The 21,884-nt window shown below is 40.2% G+C and overlaps 1 protein-coding gene across 1 annotated transcript in view; it reads left to right on the forward strand.

The window, feature by feature from the left end:
• IMPG2 (interphotoreceptor matrix proteoglycan 2) overlaps positions 1-21,884 on the forward strand; it is a 90,443-nt gene that overhangs the window by 58,718 nt on the left and 9,841 nt on the right. The window contains exons 11-16 of the mRNA XM_044666806.1: positions 2,780-3,024; positions 5,307-5,392; positions 9,056-9,383; positions 10,568-10,949; positions 11,154-11,772; positions 13,532-13,751. Of these exons, the coding sequence (XP_044522741.1) occupies positions 2,780-3,024; positions 5,307-5,392; positions 9,056-9,383; positions 10,568-10,949; positions 11,154-11,772; positions 13,532-13,751 (1,880 nt within the window). The remainder of the gene's footprint in view (positions 1-2,779; positions 3,025-5,306; positions 5,393-9,055; positions 9,384-10,567; positions 10,950-11,153; positions 11,773-13,531; positions 13,752-21,884) is intronic.

A 21,884-nucleotide genomic window follows, 5' to 3' on the forward strand; every position in this document is an offset into this window, starting at 1 on the left:
AGCTATAGTCATGCAAAATGCTCTAAATCACTATTGATTAGAGAAATGAAAATTAAAATTCTGAAGTACCAACTTACACCCATCAGAATGGCTAATATGACAGAAAAGGAAAATGGAAAATATTGGTGCAAATATGGGGAAATTGGCACACTAATGCACTGTTGTTGGAGTTGTGAATTGATCCAACTATAAGGAGGGCAATTTGGATCTCTGCCCAAAGGGTTATGTAAAACCATATATATCTTTTGACTCAGCAACACCACTAACAGGTCTGTATCCCTAAGAGATCAAAGAAAAAAAAGGAAAGGATCTACTTGTACAAAAATATTAATAGCAGCTCTTTTGGGTGGTGATAAAGAAATGGAAATTGAGGGTTGTGGTAGATGATTGTGACAGAATACTATTATACTATAAAAAATGGTTAGGATGCTTTCAGAAAAACCTGTAAAGACTTAAATGAACTGATACAAAATGAAACAAGCAGAACCAGGAGAACATTGTGTTGTACAGTAACAGAAATGTTGTAATTATGATCAACTGTGAATGAATTAGCAGTTCACAGCAGTATAGTCATTCAAGACAATTCTGAAGGACTTATGATTGAAAGAACTGATGGTGTCTGAATATAGACTGAAGTATACTTGCTTTTAATTTCTTTATTTTTTTTTTTTGGTCTTTCACATAATGATTAATATGGAATAATATTTGCATGACTGCAACATGCATGACCTATATAAAATTGCTTATTTTCTCATGAGGGGGAGAAAAAAGAGGAAGAGAAGTTGAAAAACAAAAATTTCAAAAATGAATGTTAAAATTGTTTTTTTTTACATTTAATTAGAAAAATTTAAATATTAAAAAATTTGGAGGGAGTTTATTAAGTGAATGCATTTTTGCATGTGAAATATTTTAATCTTATTGACAGATGAAATACTTGATAGCTAGTTATAACTTATTATTTGATTGGTAAAAAAATTTATTTTTGCTTAGCACATAGACTTTATCCTTATGGGAATTGCTCTTAAATCAGCAATATGTCTGAGTGAGTGAGACTAATACGTGAAAGGTTCTTCTTCCCTCTTTTCTCATTGGCAAAAGTAGCCAATGTAATTTTAAGGTTGTATATTACTTTCATCTCTTTAGAAAAGTGAATTATCTTTCAAACAAGAATCAGCATATTCAGTTGGTAAAATAAGATAGCCTTAGCTGCTTCAATGAAAACAAAGCAAAATATGGATAGAAACAGTCTTCTAGTTCTTAGCTCAATTCTTTTCAGATAAGATTTTTAAATGTTTGACTTATGGAACAGAATTCTATTATAAATTTGAGTTTATACTCTGCATTACAGATTGTAAGAATGTTTGAACACACTTTTATTAGCATTAAATTGATGCCATTTACTTTGACTATAGACTATGGATTAAACACTTCACCAATACATGATTGTCAGATGAATACCTTACAATTCATAATATGGAAAAATAATCATGTATTTGTTGGCTTATTAACATTAGATCTCTCTGTCATAGAATCTGGCTCAAGAACCAGGATGAGTAGAGAAGGATTAGCTTTTTTTTTTTTTTTTTTTTTTAAACCCTTGTACTTTGGTGTATTGTCTCATAGGTGGAAGATTGGTAAGGGTGGGCAATGGGGGTCAAGTGACTTGCCCAGGGTCACACAGCTGGGAAGTGGCTGAGGCCAGGTTTGAACCTAGGACCTCCTGTCTCTAGGCCTGACTCTCACTCCACTGAGCTACCCAGCTGCCCCTAGGATTAGCTTTTCTATTAATTGTCTGACCTTAATAATTTCAAAAGTAACGGGTCAACCATATCATAGTCTTAGTCATTCACTAATGAAATTATCACTTCTATATGGTATGTCACTTAAAGATAATCAAATAAATTCTCCAAAGTTATGTGATCCAAATTGTTTTTCTCCCTTCCTTCACTCCCTACTCCTGGAGCTGGCAAGCAATTTATTCTGGATTATACACGTAGCATTATGCAAAACATTTCCATATTGTTTATTCCTGCAAGAGAATAATCATATAAAACCAAAGCCCCAAAACCAAAACCCAAATAAACAAGTGAAAAATTATACGCTTTCATTTACATTCTAATTCCAATAGTTCTTTCTCTGGAGGTGGATAGCATTCTTTGTTATAAGTTCCTCAGATTTGTCCTGAACCTTTGAAGTACTGAGAGTGGATAAGTCTTTCACAGTTGATCAATTGTTGTCTCTGTGTACAATGTTCTCCTGGTTCTTCTTATTTCACTCTGCATCAGTTCATGGAGATTTTTCCAGCTCTTTCTGAAGTCATCCAATTCATCATTTCTTATAGCACAATATAATAAAGAACTGGTTAAGTATTGAGTGGAGCGAATTAAGGCACCAGGAGAGGAAGCCCCTGGCCAGAGATATACAGGAGGTCTATAAGGTGTCGGGAGTGAAACTTACATATTCTTTTCTCTTTGGTAAGATTTTGGTATTTAGTGTTGGAGAAAATATTCTCAGTCATCTATTCCAGCTTCCTCATTTTATAGATGAGAAAACTGAGCCCTGGAGTGGTGACTTGTCTAAGGTCATGCAGCTAATGAGTAATAACCCAGATCTCCTGAGTTCAAATTCAGCATGCCTTCTTTCCATTACTCCACATTAACTGCTTCTTTTTAAGGAACTAATTACTGGCAAGAGCAATGCCCAAGTAATGAAGTCCTTCTCTTTTCTTAGATGTACATGAGCAAGTTACAAGCCAATTTTTTTTCTTTCTTAACCTCAGTGGCGTCGATGTTCGCTATGCTGTCACATTTGATAGTGAAGCTATCAGCAACATCACCTGGGAAATGATTAACCTTCATTCAAACAAAGTAGAAAACCATGGCCTTGTGGAACGAGAGAATAAGCCCACTGCAGTTTATACAATTAATAACTTCAGAAATTACATTGCTGAAAGTCTCAATAGGAATTTTGTAATGGGAAATTCTTCCCTGAAGCCAGACCTTGACTCCCTTCAGGTTATCAATGGTAAGTAGAGGGACAACTATGACAATCCACGTATAGCTTTATTATGTTCCTCCAAGGAGCTGCGTAGCAAAAACTGGTATTTGCAAAATGTAGCATTTGTGAATCTGAATGTCAGTAATAATACTAGTGTAAATTGGGCTTTAGGAATACAAATACCTCTGAAAGATTAAAAGTTGGCTTTTGTTGTTGTTGTTCAGTCCTGTCAGACCCTTCATGACCCCGTGTGATATTTTCTTGACAAAGATACTAGAGTGGGTTGCCATTTCCTTCTCCAGCTCATTTTACAGATGAGGAAATTGAGGCAAACAGGGATTGAGTAATTTGCTCAGAGTTAAACAGCTACTAAGCATATGAAACTGGATTTGAACTCATGAAGATAAATCATCTAGACTCTAAGCCTGGCACTCTCTCCACTGTGCCACCTAGCTGCCCTGAAAGTGAGCTATACCTGGGCAAAAAACATGGATAGATGAAGGGAAATGATTAGTAGAATAAATGTCAGATAACTTGAAAATTGAAGGGGAGACAACAGTATTTTTTGATAACGAATATAAGGGATTCAAAGAAACCAGAGAAGTACATTAACTGAGAAAAGACAAATATTGAAAGACAAAAATTTACTGGCTTTGATTCCAGGGAAAAATAGCTAATGATAATCAACATTTTAAATTAGAAAAATGATCAGCATGGATCTAGCATTTTAATGCTATATTGTTTGCAAATACTCTCTCACAATATCCGTATACTAGATGCTAGCATTATCCTCATTTTATAGACAAGGAAACTTAGGTAGACAATTTTAAGTGACTTGCCTAAGGTCATATAGCTAATAAATGTCTAAGGTCACATTTGAACTCAGATCTTTCCCACTTCAAGTATGCATGCTATCCTTCATACTGCTAGTTAGTACATAGGATCATACAGAGCCATCAATAACTTTGAAAACAGCAATTTCAGCCTGGAACCAAGTGGATGAACATAGGACCATCAGGGAAAGATATCTACCTACCATACTATCTGTGTGACATCAGTTAAGGCTCAACCTCTCCTCACCTTAGTTTCCTTATATGTAAAATGGGTCAAGTGGCAATGGACTAAATAGCCTCTAGGGCCCCTTCTAACCTTGAATCTGTAATCTGTGGATTACTTTGTTTTAATTGGCCAATAACATTTTTTTAGAGAGCTATTCCTCCCCCCCCCCCCCCATAGAATCCCTGAGTGGGAAGGAGCCTCTGAGAACATCTCCTTTAACCCTTATAAGAACAAAAATCTCCTCAACAACTTAACTGGCAAGTGGACAGATGGTTGAGGGGAATCCACTAAGTCCAGTCACCTATGATTTATTAAGTATCTACTACTATGTATCTACTACTAAGTATCTACTACTGTGCTCAGAACTAGATATATAAAGAAAGACAAAAGCAAATAAAAAAGTCAGCAACAACAAGAAAAGACTCAAGGCCTACCTTTCAATGTTCTGAGTTTAGTGGGGGAGTAAAATGTAAATAATTATGTTGAAACAAAATGTATACAGGATAAATGGGGGCTTCCCGGAGGGAAGGCACTAAGAATAAGGGTTAAGGTTTTTATGTAGAAAGATAGCTGAGATTTGAAGGAAGTCATAGAAAGTAGAGATGAGAAGAGAAAACTTTCCAGACAGCCAGTCAAATGTGGTTAGGAGACAAAGGGAGCTAGTGTCATTCAGTCACACACTGTGTAGAGAGGAACAATGTGTAAGACTAGAAAAGTAGGAAGGGACCAGTGTATGAAGGACTTTTAAAGTGGAGTAGTTGATTTTCTATTTGATCCTGGATGGACTGGGAACCACTGGAATTTCCTAAATAGTGTCTGACAGGATCAGACTTGTGTTTGCAAAGATCAACTTGAGAGATGAGTGGAGGATGTCCTGGAGTGAGGAGAGATGAGGTAGGGATCTTAAAGGTGCAGATTATTGTAGTAGTTTAGGTGTGAGGTGAGTGGGATCTTCTGAGACATGTTATGATGAGAGAAATGACAGGACTTGACAATGTGATAGGATGTAGGGGAAAAGGGGATAAGTCAACCTTTATTATATTTTATTTTGGGAAAGTTCTAATTTTAATGGAGTTTGCCCTAACCATTGAGCCCCCAAATCTACCTCATTATATCAGTCACCTTTTGCATCTAGTTCTACTCTTTGGGGTCAAGCAGCATGAATCTTATACCCCTTCTGTATGACAGCTCCTCAAGTGAAATGAAGATCTTGTCAACTAGAAATGTTCCTCAGTATCTTTTTTCTTTAGTGAAAGATGCTTTCTTTCCCCAAATTGAAGACCCACTTTGGAATGTTGGAAGCCCAAGCCTTCTGGTGACTCAGCCCTTGATCCTTGTAAGTATTTTACCTCATTTATGTACCTGGGTTCCCCTACTTGTGTCCCAGCCTTCTTACTCTCATTCTTTAAGACAACCCTTGTTGTCTTGACTGCATGAAGTTTGTCTTGTTAGACTACCCAGGTGCTAAGAAAGACTGGTTCACATTTGCTTGCTGATATTTTTGCCGTTGTACCCTTTGAGTATTTCCAGAAGAGCTCTCCAGGAAGTTTTTCCATTTATGACAAGGGATTATTATTTCCTCTGTTTTTTTTTTGTTGATGTTGTTTACTTCCTTACTTTGTAGCACTTATATCTCTTAAAATTTGCTACCCAACTTTAAAGACTGGAAGGGGCAAAGCCTTCTTGTATTGTGGTTCTGGATAAGTTCAAGAATTAATTACTTACTCTTATTTCAGAGAGAGAGAGAGAGAGAGAGAGAGAGGGAGAGAGAGAGAGAGAGAGAGAGAGAGAGAGAGAGAGAGAGAGAGATTTTATATGTATGTGTGCCACACTCTGCATTCATGTTGTCAAGGGTTTACTGGATGTTAAGACCAATTTTTTTTTCTTAAACTAGATAGATTGTCGTTGTTCTAGCATGCAAGAAAACTTGCTCATGAAAGTTATTGAATAAAACATTTATTGAGCACTTTTTATATACAAAGCATTGGGATTATAAGTAGAAAATAAAATAAGCCCTGCTCTGAAGGAGTTCATAATCAGACTAGGCCATACTTTACCAAGAGAAAGAAAAGTTAAAAGATTTGATAGAAGAGGACACAACGCCTCTGTTCTTTACTTTTGCTAACCATGCTAAAATCTATGGCTTTCTCCACTAGAGAAGTATTACAGTCTGGTGACATTTCAAAGTCAGAAGGTGGGGTTTTAGTTCTCCTGTCTTGATCCTTTTGCATTTTGAGAGGTGATGGTTGGATGAATGGCAGAATGAGACAGATGAAGAGATTCATAAATAGTTGGAGGAAAAAGAAAAAACTGAATCTTGTGGCATGATGTATCCTTCTGAGGGCAGAGATTGCTTATTACTTTGTATATTCAGCTTCTACCTTGTCAATAGTAAGTAGTTATTTAATGAATGCTTGTTGCCTCAGACAAAGGAAATGCTCATCTAAAGATTTTTCTCTTTCTTCCACAAAATGTGGAAGAAATTTAACCTTGTTATATTTCAATACTTGAAGGAGCCATTATTCCTTTAGTTTGGATAGTCTTTCGAACATAGTGTGATCCATCCATATTTTAGTAGATGCCTTCATGAGTTGCTGTGGCCTAGAGTTAATTGCCAAACCTCTGGTGCTAAACTTCTCCAAACTTAAGCCCTTGAATGATAGACCCAGGGTCATAGCCACCTCACAGTCCGGCACCAAAGTAATGATGCTATATTGACCGTATTATTTTTATTTTACTTAAAAATTGTTACTTCAGTTTTATTCCCCAAATAAGACTTGTAAGATTCGATTCTGATTTTAATTGTTTATAGAAAACTGTTTTCTATTTTTAATATTTTTGTATATCATAGAAGAATACATGTTGGGAATATTAAATTTGACATTCATTGGCACCATGTATCAGAAAATAATTTGTTAATGCATTTTATAACATTTGTATGTTTTTTCAGGTGGTATTAGCAAAAACAAAACTTGACTGGGATAGTATTAAACTTGTTAACATAATACATTGAAGGAAGAGACTTTGAATTGAATTAGTTACCATAGGAACATCTATCTATTCATAAGCTAAATGATGAGGTGCAGCTCCTGGCCAGTATTTTTCACCTTTTCCAGTGCACAGGAAGAGCTCATTGCTACCAATAAATGACATTTATCCTTTCAAAATCGGAGGTATAATTGGCCATTTTCATATTTTATCCTGCCTATTTGTTAATATTTCTTGTATTGCATGAATACAATGGTTACTCTTTTTTGAAATGGATACAAAGGTATTCAGTTAATGGGCATTTAGAATAACAAGCAACACAAATATATGAGAGGGGAAATAGCTACTAAATGGAAAGAATTGTTTTCATTGATGACTTAATCATTTTCCTAGAACAGGAGTCATTTTGTAACCTGGGCCCAATATAATGGTAACGATATAAACCACCTATGTGGCAAAAATATGGTTATAAAACTAAAATTATACCTAATATAACGAGGAGATAGGCAAATTGTTTAATGGAAAATAGCCTGGTTTTTTTAGAACAGATACACAACCATGGTATCATGATGTATTTTCATTATAGTAATAACCACTACAGGTGTGATGTGGTAGAAAGGGCACTAGATTTGGGGTGAGCATGCTGTGTTTGAATCCTGGGCTTTATTCCTCAGTGCCCATATCTTTAAAGTAAGACTAATTTTCAACTAAGTTCAAAAATAAGCAGAGTGGGCAATTTCTTAGGGCACAACACGAATGGATGCAGAAAATATTTTTCATATAAATTAACATATTTTTAATGTTGAAAAGTTAAGTTTGATCCTCCATGAAATAAAAGATTTTTTTTTTTGACAAGTGAAGATGTACATGACAGCATTGGCTCTATGCCTCTGTTGGATAGAAAAATGCAGGATTTTGTCTTGGGTGTGCAAATGCCTTGTTAGCATTTAATTATTGGGGGCCTCATTTAAGATGTGTGTGTTAAGATGACGTGTATTAAATTCTGTATAAGTCCAAGCTATCGTAGTATAATTGTTATTGCTACATTTTTGCAGATTCTCCACTGAATCCTTGATACATTTATTTTCGAGGAAAAAAAGTCTGAGTAGGGTTACTCTTTCCAGTTCCAGCAAGGGAAAATGGAGAGAAAAGGAAGATCTCTAAACTTCACCCCCCCTTTTTTTTCAGTAGAAAAGCTCTTCTTTTACATGCATTTACACACATGCACACATTCTCACACAAGAGCCTCTACTAGCTGGGTAGGCTTCTTTGTGAGAAGCACATATTTTTCTTAGTGCCTCAAGAATACTTAATTTGTTTTTTTTTTTTGATAGCTAAAAAGAAAACTGGGTGGGTGAACCAAATGTGTGATCACATATTACATACATGCTCACACATGCACATATATGATGGACATACAACTCATGTGTATGGCTATTTACATACACACATATGGTCCATAGTAAACAATATTAAGATAAATGGAAATGATCATGTATGTACTTACATGCATATGTGTGTATGTACTGTGGATACTCAATACATGTGTGTGTATTTATATACAGATATATGACCTATAATAAACAATATTAAGATAAATGAATCAAGGATGCACAGGTAAAATGATTAATTTTTACGTGATGGTAGTGTGGGGCAATGGAAAGATTTATAAATGGAATTCTAGAATGCTAGAGCAGAGAGGGACCACAGGAATTGTTGAGCCTAATTCCCTTATTTCTAAAGTAAGGAAACCCAGTCATTCCCTCTCAAGACGATGAATAGTTTTGCTAATTGGCCTCCCTTGCTGTGATTATATGCTTAAGTCTTTAACTCTAGCATGCCATAAAAACAAAATTACCAGTCCATAAACTTTGCTTTAACAGTACAGCAAAATTATATAACAAAAACAAGTTCCGGAAAGAAAGGCAATTTAATTAGGCAGGCATCACTTTCACTCTTCCTCCTGTGTTTATTTTCTCTCTGATACGATTCAGCCTTTTTTTCCCCTCAGGATAATACCCTTCAAGCTGAATGGCCCTCAGCAGATGAATCAACTGCCAGGAGTAGCTCACCACTTGATTTCACCAAACCAGGTCACATCTTTGGGGCTCTTTCATCCACTGGCAGTGAGCTCTGGCCAAAATCAGAAAGCCCTCCTCCAGATTTAGTGTCTCCATCAAAATTACCCCTTCCCTGGAAGGTGGGCTCTACTTCTCCCCCAGAGGTTTTAGAGGGTAGCAGCAGCCTCACTCTTCATTCTGTCACCCCAGCAGTGCCTCAGACTGGCTTACCTCTGGCTCCTGAGAAAAGGACTTCTGGACCTGTTTTATTAGGCGAAGGTGAGTCACTGTATCATTTCACTATCTCCAAACTTTATTAGTAACACTGTCTTTTGTGGGGAGCAGGAAACAAAAGGGAAAATATTCTTTGGGAGGAAAATAGCATGTGAAGGGCAGGAAAGAAAGATGAAGAAATCTTTGAAAGAGGTATAGCAATTTGATTAACATGGCTAGGGAGGAAGTTTTGATGCAGTGGGCAGCTAGGTGGTGTTGAGGATAGAGCACTGATTGTGCTTGGTAACAGGAAGACTCATTTTCATGAGTTCGAATCTCACCTCAGACACTTACTACTTGTGTGACCATGGACAAGTCACTTAACTTCATTTGCCTCAGTGTCCTCATCTGTAAAATGAGCCAGAGAAGGAGATGGGTAAATCCCACTCCAGTATCTTTGCCAAGAAAACCCCAAATGGGGTCATAAAGAATCAGACACCACGGAACAATAACAACAAAAGAATCACACTACTACTAAGTGGCAGAGGTAGGATTGAACCTAGGTCTTCCAAATCTAAGATTAGCTTTATGCCACAGGATGAATTAGAAGGAGAGAAACCAGAAATAGAGATACTAACTAGGAACCTATCGTAATACTCCAGGTATGAACTTATGGGAGAGTGAGACTAAACCTAGAATAGAAGATACAGAAATTAAAAGGAAAGAGACATTTAGGAGAAAAACTCAGCAAAGCAGTGGTAAAGTAGCATTGGGGAAGAGGAGGGACAACAAAATGAAAATTTAAAAATGTGAATCTCGAAACTTTTGAGTTCAGAACTCAATAGATGGTGGTTGCCAATGACAGGAATAGAGAAATTGGGAATGGGTGAACTGTACTATTCTTAAGTTCCCATTTGGATTCAATTTCTTTATGGTCAGTCTGCCTTTCAGCACCTCTTTGTTTTTATGGAGTAAAAGAGCAAGCATTTGAAGATAAATTGCTTTAACAGTGAACAAGGCCTGGCCATTCCCCTTGGGGAGAATCAGGTTGTATTCACCAGCACCATTGTTCCACTTCACAAAGATACTGTCAGGTCCTTTTGCTGGCTGCCAAATTTAGCAAAGTCAAGCCAGCCACTGACTTTGTTAATTTAATGAGAAAAACATGAAAGGCAGCCATTCTCAGAAAGCTAGGAAGAGAATGCAGAAACTAAACATAAGGTGCGATTAATGGAAAACTTTATTTTTAGGACTAACAAATGTGGAAGAGCCAGGAGATTTTTTCCCTTTTGATCTATTGACTTCAAATCCACCCTCTCATCTTGTGCCAATGCCATCTGTAGATGACTCTGAGTTGATTTTGACTTCTCTATCAACTTTGGCCTCTCCATCCATGTTGGGTTCTCTTGACATAGAAAATGCTACACCTTTTGGCTTGGATCATTTGGCTTCCCCAAATAAGGACCAATTAGAAGTGAACATTTTTCAGCCAGAAACATATCCTGAAAGTAGACCCATATTTGAAAGTCAGTCAGGTTCAGGATCTGGGCAAGAGCTACTCCCTTGGCCATGGAGTAAGCCTTCATTGCATCATGGCACTGGACCTCCATCTGAATCCTGGTTCGAAAATGAGGAATCACTTTTGCCAACTGAAAGCAAAGAGAAAAACTTAGATAGAACAAGAGGGCATTTTGATGAGTCTGATACTGCCCTTAGGGCTAATGATTCCATCTTTGGAGATGCCACAACTCAATCTGTATCTATGTTTCTCTCAATGCACACATCAGAGGCAACTGCAGTTGATCATTATTTTGTTCCCAAACCACCCTTCCAGTCGGAATCTACAATAGCTTCCGTTTCTATTAATGATAGACTAGAAAAAATAGAATCCTCCCAAGAAGAGAAGCCAAAGGAAATTTTAGAGTCATCCAACACAGAACTGTCTGATATAGACGTTTCAACAGGAAAGTCAAGCATGGGACCTTTGTGGACTGGGCTATCCAAGTTCAATGTAACTCAGTCAACAACTTCTTCCCTAAGAAGACCAACCAAAGACACATTGGCAAGTACAGCAAAAAATATTGACACTCTTCTTTCTAGAGTCTCAATTTCTGAGTCCACCAAGTTGTCTCCAACCCTCAGCTCCACCAACCTGGAGGATGATGTGATTATGGATGTACAGGACATTTCATTAGAACTGGACCAAGTAGGCACAGGATACTACCAGCCTGCACTCAACCAAGAAGAAAATAGCAAAATGTCTACTAATATGCCCTCCACAGAGAGAGCTAATGTTGTTTGGCCCACACAGAGAGCCTATCCAAATTACTCCCAGACAACAGGCCCTCTGGTGGTCTTCTTTAGCCTTCGGGTGATGAACATGCTATTTTCAGAGGACTTGTTTAACAAAAACTCTCCAGAATATAAAGCTCTGGAACAAAGATTCTTGGAACTGGTAAGACTAAGAAAAGTATAATATGTCCAGACATACTCACACACACATACACAAATGTATCCGTATTGATAAAGGAAGAAATGTTTTTGTCAGTCATTAACCATAATATCTTAAGTTGAGGGTGGGGAAAAAATAATTAGATAGGTGGCTGGGGAACTGATCTTAGGAAGGTACATATTTGACACAGGTATGGTATGCTGAGGAGGTGATCTTAGGCCTGCCCCCCAAGAAGTATGGGATTGAAACAGACTTATGTTGTTTTGTTTTTGTTGAAATTTATATTTAAAGTGGTGAGACCAATCCCTGAGGATGTAATGGATAAAAAGGGGTTTTGGTTGGGGGAATATTAAAAGGTTTGGTTGCCAGGGAATTGAATAATTATCAATTCCCAATTAAAGTATAACCTCAAGTCAAAATGACTTTTATGGAAGTTTATTTACATATGAGAGGAAGAGAAAATAAGAAACTCAGAGAGAGGATAGGATAGGATAAGTAATCTGACACACTAAGTAATTTGCTCTGGCCTCCTAGTTTAACCCAGGCAGATCTAATTAGCCTTCAGTCAGAGGAGGCTCAGCCTTAAGCCCAAGGCTGTAGACCTGGATGGTGAATGAAGTGGAAGCTTCAGTTACAGTCTCTTTTGAAAGAACAGTTCCTTTAGAGAAGTCCAGGAAGATTTAGTCTTTACACTCACCACGTGTAATTCTGAGGGAGAGATTAACAGCAGTCTCACTTAGTCCAAGGTCTCAGCCATCGGTCAGAGCCCCTCCAGGTCCTAGTCACCCACCACATGAAGAAATGAGCAGCCCAGAGCCAAAAGGGGGTTTAGTCACTAGGGCTTCTCTCAATCAAGGGAGCCTCCTGGAGGCTAATACCTCCAGAGAAGTTAAAGTAGTCAGTCAGCCTTTTTCACTCACCAAGGTCTCAGGGTCCCAGCCAGAGCTCCTTCAAGTCCAAGCCAGGAACAAGAAGAGAGCTGAACTCACTGAACTCTCTTTTAAAGGGGCTTCTTTTGCTTCACTTCCTGTGCCTTCCTCTTAGTTTATGTGTCCAATCACAACAGACACTTTTCTTAGGACTGCCCAGGAGGCAGTAAATTCTGATTTGTTACTCACTCTAGCACACGTGGGTCACAGACTTCCCAACTTGTGAATTAAGTGGGGATGTTCTCACCTTTGGTGATTAAATCTAAAGATGGTCAGGGCAGATTTAATTTCATTATCACAAGGACAACAATGCCTTTGCCATTATCATACTTAAATTTGTTTTCTTAGTATGAGCCATGATTCCTTAGTATGGGCAGCTAGTTGGCACAGTGGATAGAGTGATGGGTCTGAAGTCAGGAAGACCTAAGCTCAAATCTGGCTTCAGGTACTTACTGGCTATGTGACTTTGGACAAGTCACTTAACCCTGTTTGCCTCAGTTCTCTCATCTACAAAATGATCTGGAAAGGGAAATGGCAAACCACTTCAGTGTCTTTGCCAAGCAACCCAAAGTGAGATTGTGAAGAGTCAGACATGACCGGGAACAACAAAAATATGAGCCAAGGGAGGTCTGGATATATGAAGATTATTTTGTAAGCTATGGTGTTCTTGAATAACATATATCTGCCACAACATTTGAGCCACATCTTTAATGTTTCCTTTATCTTTTCATTAGTTATGGGATGAATTAAGGAATAGAAATGTCTTTGGGAAAAATGGGGGACATGTGTAAGTTTCCTGTTCATGAACTTATTCTCATTTCTCTTGATTGTAGCTAGTTCCTTATCTTCAATCAAATCTCACTGGATTCCAGAATCTGGAAATCTTGAACTTCAGAAATGGCAGCATTGTAGTGAACAGCCGAGTAAAGTTTGCCAAACCCGTTCCGCATAACGTCAACAGTGCTGTGTATACAATTCTGGAAGATTTCTGCAACACTGCCTACCAAACTATGAACCTAGCCATTGATAAATATTCCCTGGATGTAGAATCAGGTAATGATGATACTGACCATGAGTACCTAAATCAATGCAGTAGTGACTTCTTTGACTCAGCTTTTTTCTAGAGTGAGTTTTATTGACAGTTAGGTGGCACAGTATAAATAGAACCTTGGACTGGGAGTTAGGAAGATCCAGGTTCAAATCCAAACTCAAACATTTACTAGCTCAATGGACTTGATCAAATCACTTAACTTCTGTCTTTCTCAATTTCCCCAGTTGTAAATTGGGGATACCAATAATGCCTACCTTATAGGTTGTTTTGAAGATAAAATGAGATATTTCCAGTGCCTGGTACCTAGTAGGTGCTATAAAATGAGCTGGAGAAAGAAATGCCAAACCCCTCCATTACCTCCCTTTTCCTTAGTGATAGCATTCATTTTTACATCATGACCATTTCTGGAGCTGTCTCTCCCCATACTACTCAGTGGGAACTCTATCATATAAAGAAAAACAATTAGAAAAAACTCAATGACTGCATCTGAATATGCAACATCCCATATTGATTCCCTCACTTCCGTTTCCTCTTGAAAGGTAGGAGGTCCATATCCTCATTTCTTTTTAATTTTTCCAGCACAGGCTGTACCACCAGTCAGACTGCCTTTGCTGGTTATATTGAGTATATTTGGTTTATTGGCCACATAGCCTCTCCATGAAAACCAGTGGTTCTTTCATGTCCATAGAAGTTGATGTACTCCCCATAGATAGAGAAGAAAGGAAACAACTATTTATTGGCATCAGCTATGTGCCAGGCACTGTGCTAAGTACCTTACAAATGTTCTCATTTGATCCTCACAATAACCCTAGGAGGTAGGTAGGTTCTCATACGATTCCCATTTTATAGTTGAGGAAACTGAGGCAAACAGGGTTAAGTGACTTGCCCAGAGTCATACAGTTAAGTGTGCTCTGATGGCTAATGATAAATTTCTTTATTCATTAATGTCCTGAGAATGTGTGAAATGAAAGGTTCACTTCAAGTACTTCTCCCATGTGGGACATCATGCTTAAATGCTGGAGATATAAAGTCTAAAAATAACCGAAACTTTACTTTCAAAGAACTTACATTTTACTGGAGGAAAAAGCATGTGCATAAATAAATATATACAGAATCAATACTAAATTCATACCAAGCAGGTATGTCCAGAATACAGAGGGAAGAAGCTTACTATTAGCAGCTGGAGGGATACACAAAGTTTCATGTAGAAAAAAGATGGTTCTTGCTCTGAGTTTTGAAGGAACAGAAGAATTCTATGAGGTGGATATGAAGGGGCAATGTAGTTCAGGCATGAGGGGCAGCTAGTGCAAAGTTACAGAGGCTGGAGATGTGAGAGGAGCAGAGAGAAGGCCAGTTAGGTTGGAATGTGGAGTGTAGCCAGGGGAATAATGTGTAATGAGACTAGAAAGATAAAGTGGGTCATTGTGCAAGGCTTTAAAAGCCAGGATTTCTATGTTATCTTAAAAGCCATCTTGGAATTTCTGTTTTATCTGAGAAGCTTATAGAGTTGTTTAAAGAGGGAAATGACAATGTCATATCTATGCTTAAGGGTGATGAGGTGGCACAGTGGTCCTGGAATCAGGAAAACTCATCTTCTGAGTTTAAATCTGACATGAGACTCTTCTTAGCACTTAACCCTGTTTACCTTAGTTTCCTCACAATAAAATGAGCTGGAGAAGGAAATGGCAAACTATTCCTGTATCTTTGCCAAAAAATAACCAAAATGGGGTCATGAAAAGTTAGACATGACTAAAACAACAAAACAACAACAAAATGCTTAAGGAAAATCATTTTGGTATCTGTGTGGAGGAAAATTTGGTACAGGGAGAGACTACCTAGGTGGCCATTACAATAATCCAAACTACAGAATCTGAACTAAAGTGTTGGCTTACATTCTATTGGGGGCTTACTTTCTATGTACATAGAAATTAAAATATGAAATCTATACAAAGAAATTTCCAGAGGGGAAAGACCAGCAATTAGGGGAATCAAGATAAGCCTCCTATGGGTACAGCACTTGAGCTGAGATCTGAAGTATGCTAGTGGTTTTATTAGGCAGAGGGTAAGACACAGTTTGTTTTTTTTGCAGTTAAAGGCATACACATTTATTAAAATGGACAATTTAACAGACAGTTTTAAGATTTAAAATTCATACTGAAGAAAATTAAAACAGTTGACAAAGAAGTGTGGGTAATAGGACCCTTTGGCAAGAATAAACACTAATTGTAGAGATCCTGACCTGCATTCCTCTAAGTCTGCCATCTATGGTTTGTAGTTGGAATTCATTTATATAAAAATATTAGAAATTCAATAATCATCACAAAGATGATTCCCAAAATACAAGCACCTGTAAGCAATAATGTACTTTGCCTGTTGTCAAGAGGGAAGGTGATTAGCCTAATATGCCTAAGAAGCACAGCCATTAGTGTTCTGCGTTTAGCCCAGTCATTATCTTTTTGTTCCTCTGAGGGCACCAAACATTCTATATAAACAGTATGAGCTCTTCCTTTAAATGTCCTCTCCAGAGAGATTGAACATAAAAGGGAAGATGATAAAAACATGATTCAAGCTAATTGTTATATTGGGAGTCAGCTAGGTGGCTCTGTAGATAGAGTGCTGATACTGGAGTCAGAAAGATGACCTGAGTTCAAATCCAGTCTCAGACACTTAGTAGCTGGGTATCCCTGGGCAAGTCGCTTAACCTCTGATTATGTGTCAGGAGGATCCATTGGAGATGGAAATGGCAAACCTCTCCAATATCCTTGCCAAGAAAACCCCATGGATAGCTATGATTCATGACACCACAAAGAGTTGGACATGACTTTATGACTAAACACCACCACCACAAGTTATTGCATTATTATTGTTACTATTATTAATCTTTTTCAAATTACATTTTGATGCAATTTTAAATATTCATTTTTCTGACTTCTTGCAATCCATGTTGTCACCCTCCCTGCTACCCCTCCTAGGGATAACTTGAAGTTGGTTGCCAATATCTATTGGTAGAAGAATGTAGTAGAAAGTAGACCCATGTCAAGTCTGAACACATGGATACAGAGAATGATAATGGATCCTAGAATTTCATTTCTCATTTCTGTCCTACCACTTCTACACTACCCCCTTAACATCAAAAGACATCATGGGTTTTGGTGGGAATAAAGAGGGAAGGCAGGACTAGAGTTATTTGTTCTATTAAAAAAAACAAACCTCATGTTTTCAGTTCCTTCTTCATTCACAATAATTATGGAGAAAGTTTTATTGTTTGTCTTAGAAAGAAACAGATGACCTTTGGCACCAGGAATGACAAATAAGAGTAAAAGAAATGACCTAGCCCATCCTCTAGTTTTAAGTCAGATGTCATCATTTCCTTCCTGACTTTTTTTTCATTTTCTCCATGTCCCAGTGTCACTCTCCTCTTTTATCATCAACAGATTATCTCATTTCCTACTTTACTAATAAATTGAAGGCTATCTGCTAAGAATATTCTGAACTTCTTTTCCATATCCCATTTCTCTATCTGCATCTATCTTCTACTTTCCTTCTCTATGAGCAAGACTTTCCCCTTTTCCTTACAAGACCAATTACTCTGTCTACGTCCTGAAGATTATTGCCACCCACATCTTCCAGGACCTTGCTCCATCATATATCCTCTTTATTTTTAATCCTCAATCTCTCCTTTTCCTGATTAATTTCCCTCTGTCTACAAACATGCTCAATACTTAGAATTGAATGAGATTTTGGAGATCATCTACTTCAATATATTCATTTTACAAATGTAGAAATGGAGGTTTAGCAAGGGTAAGTGATTTGCTCAAAGTCAAGCAGAGCTAGTAAGAAGAACGGCTAGGACTCTAATCCTCCAGGTTCAGTTCCCCAAATCCAGTATTCAAATCTAGTACTATTTCCACCATGCTACTCTCCATTGACATGTTTCATTGAAAATTCATCTTTTTGCTTTCTTCTCTTTCTACAAATATGCCCATTCAAATAATGAAACACAAGTTTTTTTATCCTCAAAGACAATATTGGATTTAAGGTACCCTACTGTATAATTGATTATTCTATGCCAGTGATTAGAATCTGTCACTTTTTATCTCTGTTAGTAAAACATATAAAAAAAAATCTTAAAAATTAGAAGGCCCGTTTACTTTCTTTTAATTAAAAAAACTCCACCTATTATAATCTTTCAGTGGGCTTGAAAAAATATAAATTATTCTAGCTGTTGAAAAATTAACTAAAAAACTCCACTTATATCAACTGGTTACTCACATTTGAAAACTCAAAGAAATCTTGATTTAGTTCTTTCCTTCACCCTGACATATGCTTAGTTGATAAGTCTAATCAAGTCTAATCAATTTCTGCTCCCATAACTCTCTTTCCCTTTCTTTTCATTCCCATTGTCACCTCCATAGTTCAAATCTGTACTGTTTGTCTCTTAGACTACTGCAATACCTTCCTAACTAGGCCTTTTGCCTCTGGTCTCTTCCTCTCCCAATATATCTTTGACCCTTGCTGCCAGACACACATAGACACACACACATATTCATTCTCTCTCTCTCTCTCTCTCTCTCTCTCNTCCCTCTCTTCCCTATCTCTCTCTCCTCTCCTCTCTCCCTCTCTCCTCTTCTCTCTCCCTCTCTTCCCTATCTCTCTCTCCTCTCCTCTCTCCCTCTCTCCTCTTCTCTCTCCCTCTCTTCCCTATCTCTCTCTCCTCTCCTCTCTCCCTCTCTCCTCTTCTCTCTCCCTCTCTTCCCTATCTCTCTCTCCTCTCCTCTCTCCCTCTCTCCTCTTCTCTCTCCCTCTCTTCCCTATCTCTCTCTCCTCTCCTCTCTCCCTCTCTCCTCTTCTCTCTCCCTCTCTTCCCTATCTCTCTCTCCTCTCCTCTCTCCCTCTCTCCTCTTCTCTCTCCCTCTCTTCCCTATCTCTCTCTCCTCTCCTCTCTCCCTCTCTCCTCTTCTCTCTCCCTCTCTTCCCTATCTCTCTCTCCTCTCCTCTCTCCCTCTCTCCTCTTCTCTCTCCCTCTCTTCCCTATCTCTCTCTCCTCTCCTCTCTCCCTCTCTCCTCTTCTCTCTCCCTCTCTTCCCTATCTCTCTCTCCTCTCCTCTCTCCCTCTCTCCTCTTCTCTCTCCCTCTCTTCCCTATCTCTCTCTCCTCTCCTCTCTCCCTCTCTCCTCTTCTCTCTCCCTCTCTTCCCTATCTCTCTCTCCTCTCCTCTCTCCCTCTCTCCTCTTCTCTCTCCCTCTCTTCCCTATCTCTCTCTCCTCTCCTCTCTCCCTCTCTCCTCTTCTCTCTCCCTCTCTTCCCTATCTCTCTCTCCTCTCCTCTCTCCCTCTCTCCTCTTCTCTCTCCCTCTCTTCCCTATCTCTCTCTCCTCTCCTCTCTCCCTCTCTCCTCTTCTCTCTCCCTCTCTTCCCTATCTCTCTCTCCTCTCCTCTCTCCCTCTCTCCTCTTCTCTCTCCCTCTCTTCCCTATCTCTCTCTCCTCTCCTCTCTCCCTCTCTCCTCTTCTCTCTCCCTCTCTTCCCTATCTCTCTCTCCTCTCCTCTCTCCCTCTCTCCTCTTCTCTCTCCCTCTCTTCCCTATCTCTCTCTCCTCTCCTCTCTCCCTCTCTCCTCTTCTCTCTCCCTCTCTTCCCTATCTCTCTCTCCTCTCCTCTCTCCCTCTCTCCTCTTCTCTCTCCCTCTCTTCCCTATCTCTCTCTCCTCTCCTCTCTCCCTCTCTCCTCTTCTCTCTCCCTCTCTTCCCTATCTCTCTCTCCTCTCCTCTCTCCCTCTCTCCTCTTCTCTCTCCCTCTCTTCCCTATCTCTCTCTCCTCTCCTCTCTCCCTCTCTCCTCTTCTCTCTCCCTCTCTTCCCTATCTCTCTCTCCTCTCCTCTCTCCCTCTCTCCTCTTCTCTCTCCCTCTCTTCCCTATCTCTCTCTCCTCTCCTCTCTCCCTCTCTCCTCTTCTCTCTCCCTCTCTTCCCTATCTCTCTCTCCTCTCCTCTCTCCCTCTCTCCTCTTCTCTCTCCCTCTCTTCCCTATCTCTCTCTCCTCTCCTCTCTCCCTCTCTCCTCTTCTCTCTCCCTCTCTTCCCTATCTCTCTCTCCTCTCCTCTCTCCCTCTCTCCTCTTCTCTCTCCCTCTCTTCCCTATCTCTCTCTCCTCTCCTCTCTCCCTCTCTCCTCTTCTCTCTCCCTCTCTTCCCTATCTCTCTCTCCTCTCCTCTCTCCCTCTCTCCTCTTCTCTCTCCCTCTCTTCCCTATCTCTCTCTCCTCTCCTCTCTCCCTCTCTCCTCTTCTCTCTCCCTCTCTTCCCTATCTCTCTCTCCTCTCCTCTCTCCCTCTCTCCTCTTCTCTCTCCCTCTCTTCCCTATCTCTCTCTCCTCTCCTCTCTCCCTCTCTCCTCTTCTCTCTCCCTCTCTTCCCTATCTCTCTCTCCTCTCCTCTCTCCCTCTCTCCTCTTCTCTCTCCCTCTCTTCCCTATCTCTCTCTCCTCTCCTCTCTCCCTCTCTCCTCTTCTCTCTCCCTCTCTTCCCTATCTCTCTCTCCTCTCCTCTCTCCCTCTCTCCTCTTCTCTCTCCCTCTCTTCCCTATCTCTCTCTCCTCTCCTCTCTCCCTCTCTCCTCTTCTCTCTCCCTCTCTTCCCTATCTCTCTCTCCTCTCCTCTCTCCCTCTCTCCTCTTCTCTCTCCCTCTCTTCCCTATCTCTCTCTCCTCTCCTCTCTCCCTCTCTCCTCTTCTCTCTCCCTCTCTTCCCTATCTCTCTCTCCTCTCCTCTCTCCCTCTCTCCTCTTCTCTCTCCCTCTCTTCCCTATCTCTCTCTCCTCTCCTCTCTCCCTCTCTCCTCTTCTCTCTCCCTCTCTTCCCTATCTCTCTCTCCTCTCCTCTCTCCCTCTCTCCTCTTCTCTCTCCCTCTCTTCCCTATCTCTCTCTCCTCTCCTCTCTCCCTCTCTCCTCTTCTCTCTCCCTCTCTTCCCTATCTCTCTCTCCTCTCCTCTCTCCCTCTCTCCTCTTCTCTCTCCCTCTCTTCCCTATCTCTCTCTCCTCTCCTCTCTCCCTCTCTCCTCTTCTCTCTCCCTCTCTTCCCTATCTCTCTCTCCTCTCCTCTCTCCCTCTCTCCTCTTCTCTCTCCCTCTCTTCCCTATCTCTCTCTCCTCTCCTCTCTCCCTCTCTCCTCTTCTCTCTCCCTCTCTTCCCTATCTCTCTCTCCTCTCCTCTCTCCCTCTCTCCTCTTCTCTCTCCCTCTCTTCCCTATCTCTCTCTCCTCTCCTCTCTCCCTCTCTCCTCTTCTCTCTCCCTCTCTTCCCTATCTCTCTCTCCTCTCCTCTCTCCCTCTCTCCTCTTCTCTCTCCCTCTCTTCCCTATCTCTCTCTCCTCTCCTCTCTCCCTCTCTCCTCTTCTCTCTCCCTCTCTTCCCTATCTCTCTCTCCTCTCCTCTCTCCCTCTCTCCTCTTCTCTCTCCCTCTCTTCCCTATCTCTCTCTCCTCTCCTCTCTCCCTCTCTCCTCTTCTCTCTCCCTCTCTTCCCTATCTCTCTCTCCTCTCCTCTCTCCCTCTCTCCTCTTCTCTCTCCCTCTCTTCCCTATCTCTCTCTCCTCTCCTCTCTCCCTCTCTCCTCTTCTCTCTCCCTCTCTTCCCTATCTCTCTCTCCTCTCCTCTCTCCCTCTCTCCTCTTCTCTCTCCCTCTCTTCCCTATCTCTCTCTCCTCTCCTCTCTCCCTCTCTCCTCTTCTCTCTCCCTCTCTTCCCTATCTCTCTCTCCTCTCCTCTCTCCCTCTCTCCTCTTCTCTCTCCCTCTCTTCCCTATCTCTCTCTCCTCTCCTCTCTCCCTCTCTCCTCTTCTCTCTCCCTCTCTTCCCTATCTCTCTCTCCTCTCCTCTCTCCCTCTCTCCTCTTCTCTCTCCCTCTCTTCCCTATCTCTCTCTCCTCTCCTCTCTCCCTCTCTCCTCTTCTCTCTCCCTCTCTTCCCTATCTCTCTCTCCTCTCCTCTCTCCCTCTCTCCTCTTCTCTCTCCCTCTCTTCCCTATCTCTCTCTCCTCTCCTCTCTCCCTCTCTCCTCTTCTCTCTCCCTCTCTTCCCTATCTCTCTCTCCTCTCCTCTCTCCCTCTCTCCTCTTCTCTCTCCCTCTCTTCCCTATCTCTCTCTCCTCTCCTCTCT

This window comes from Gracilinanus agilis, chromosome 3, assembly GCF_016433145.1.
Source record: "Gracilinanus agilis isolate LMUSP501 chromosome 3, AgileGrace, whole genome shotgun sequence".
In the NCBI taxonomy this organism is placed as follows: Eukaryota; Metazoa; Chordata; class Mammalia; order Didelphimorphia; family Didelphidae; genus Gracilinanus; species Gracilinanus agilis.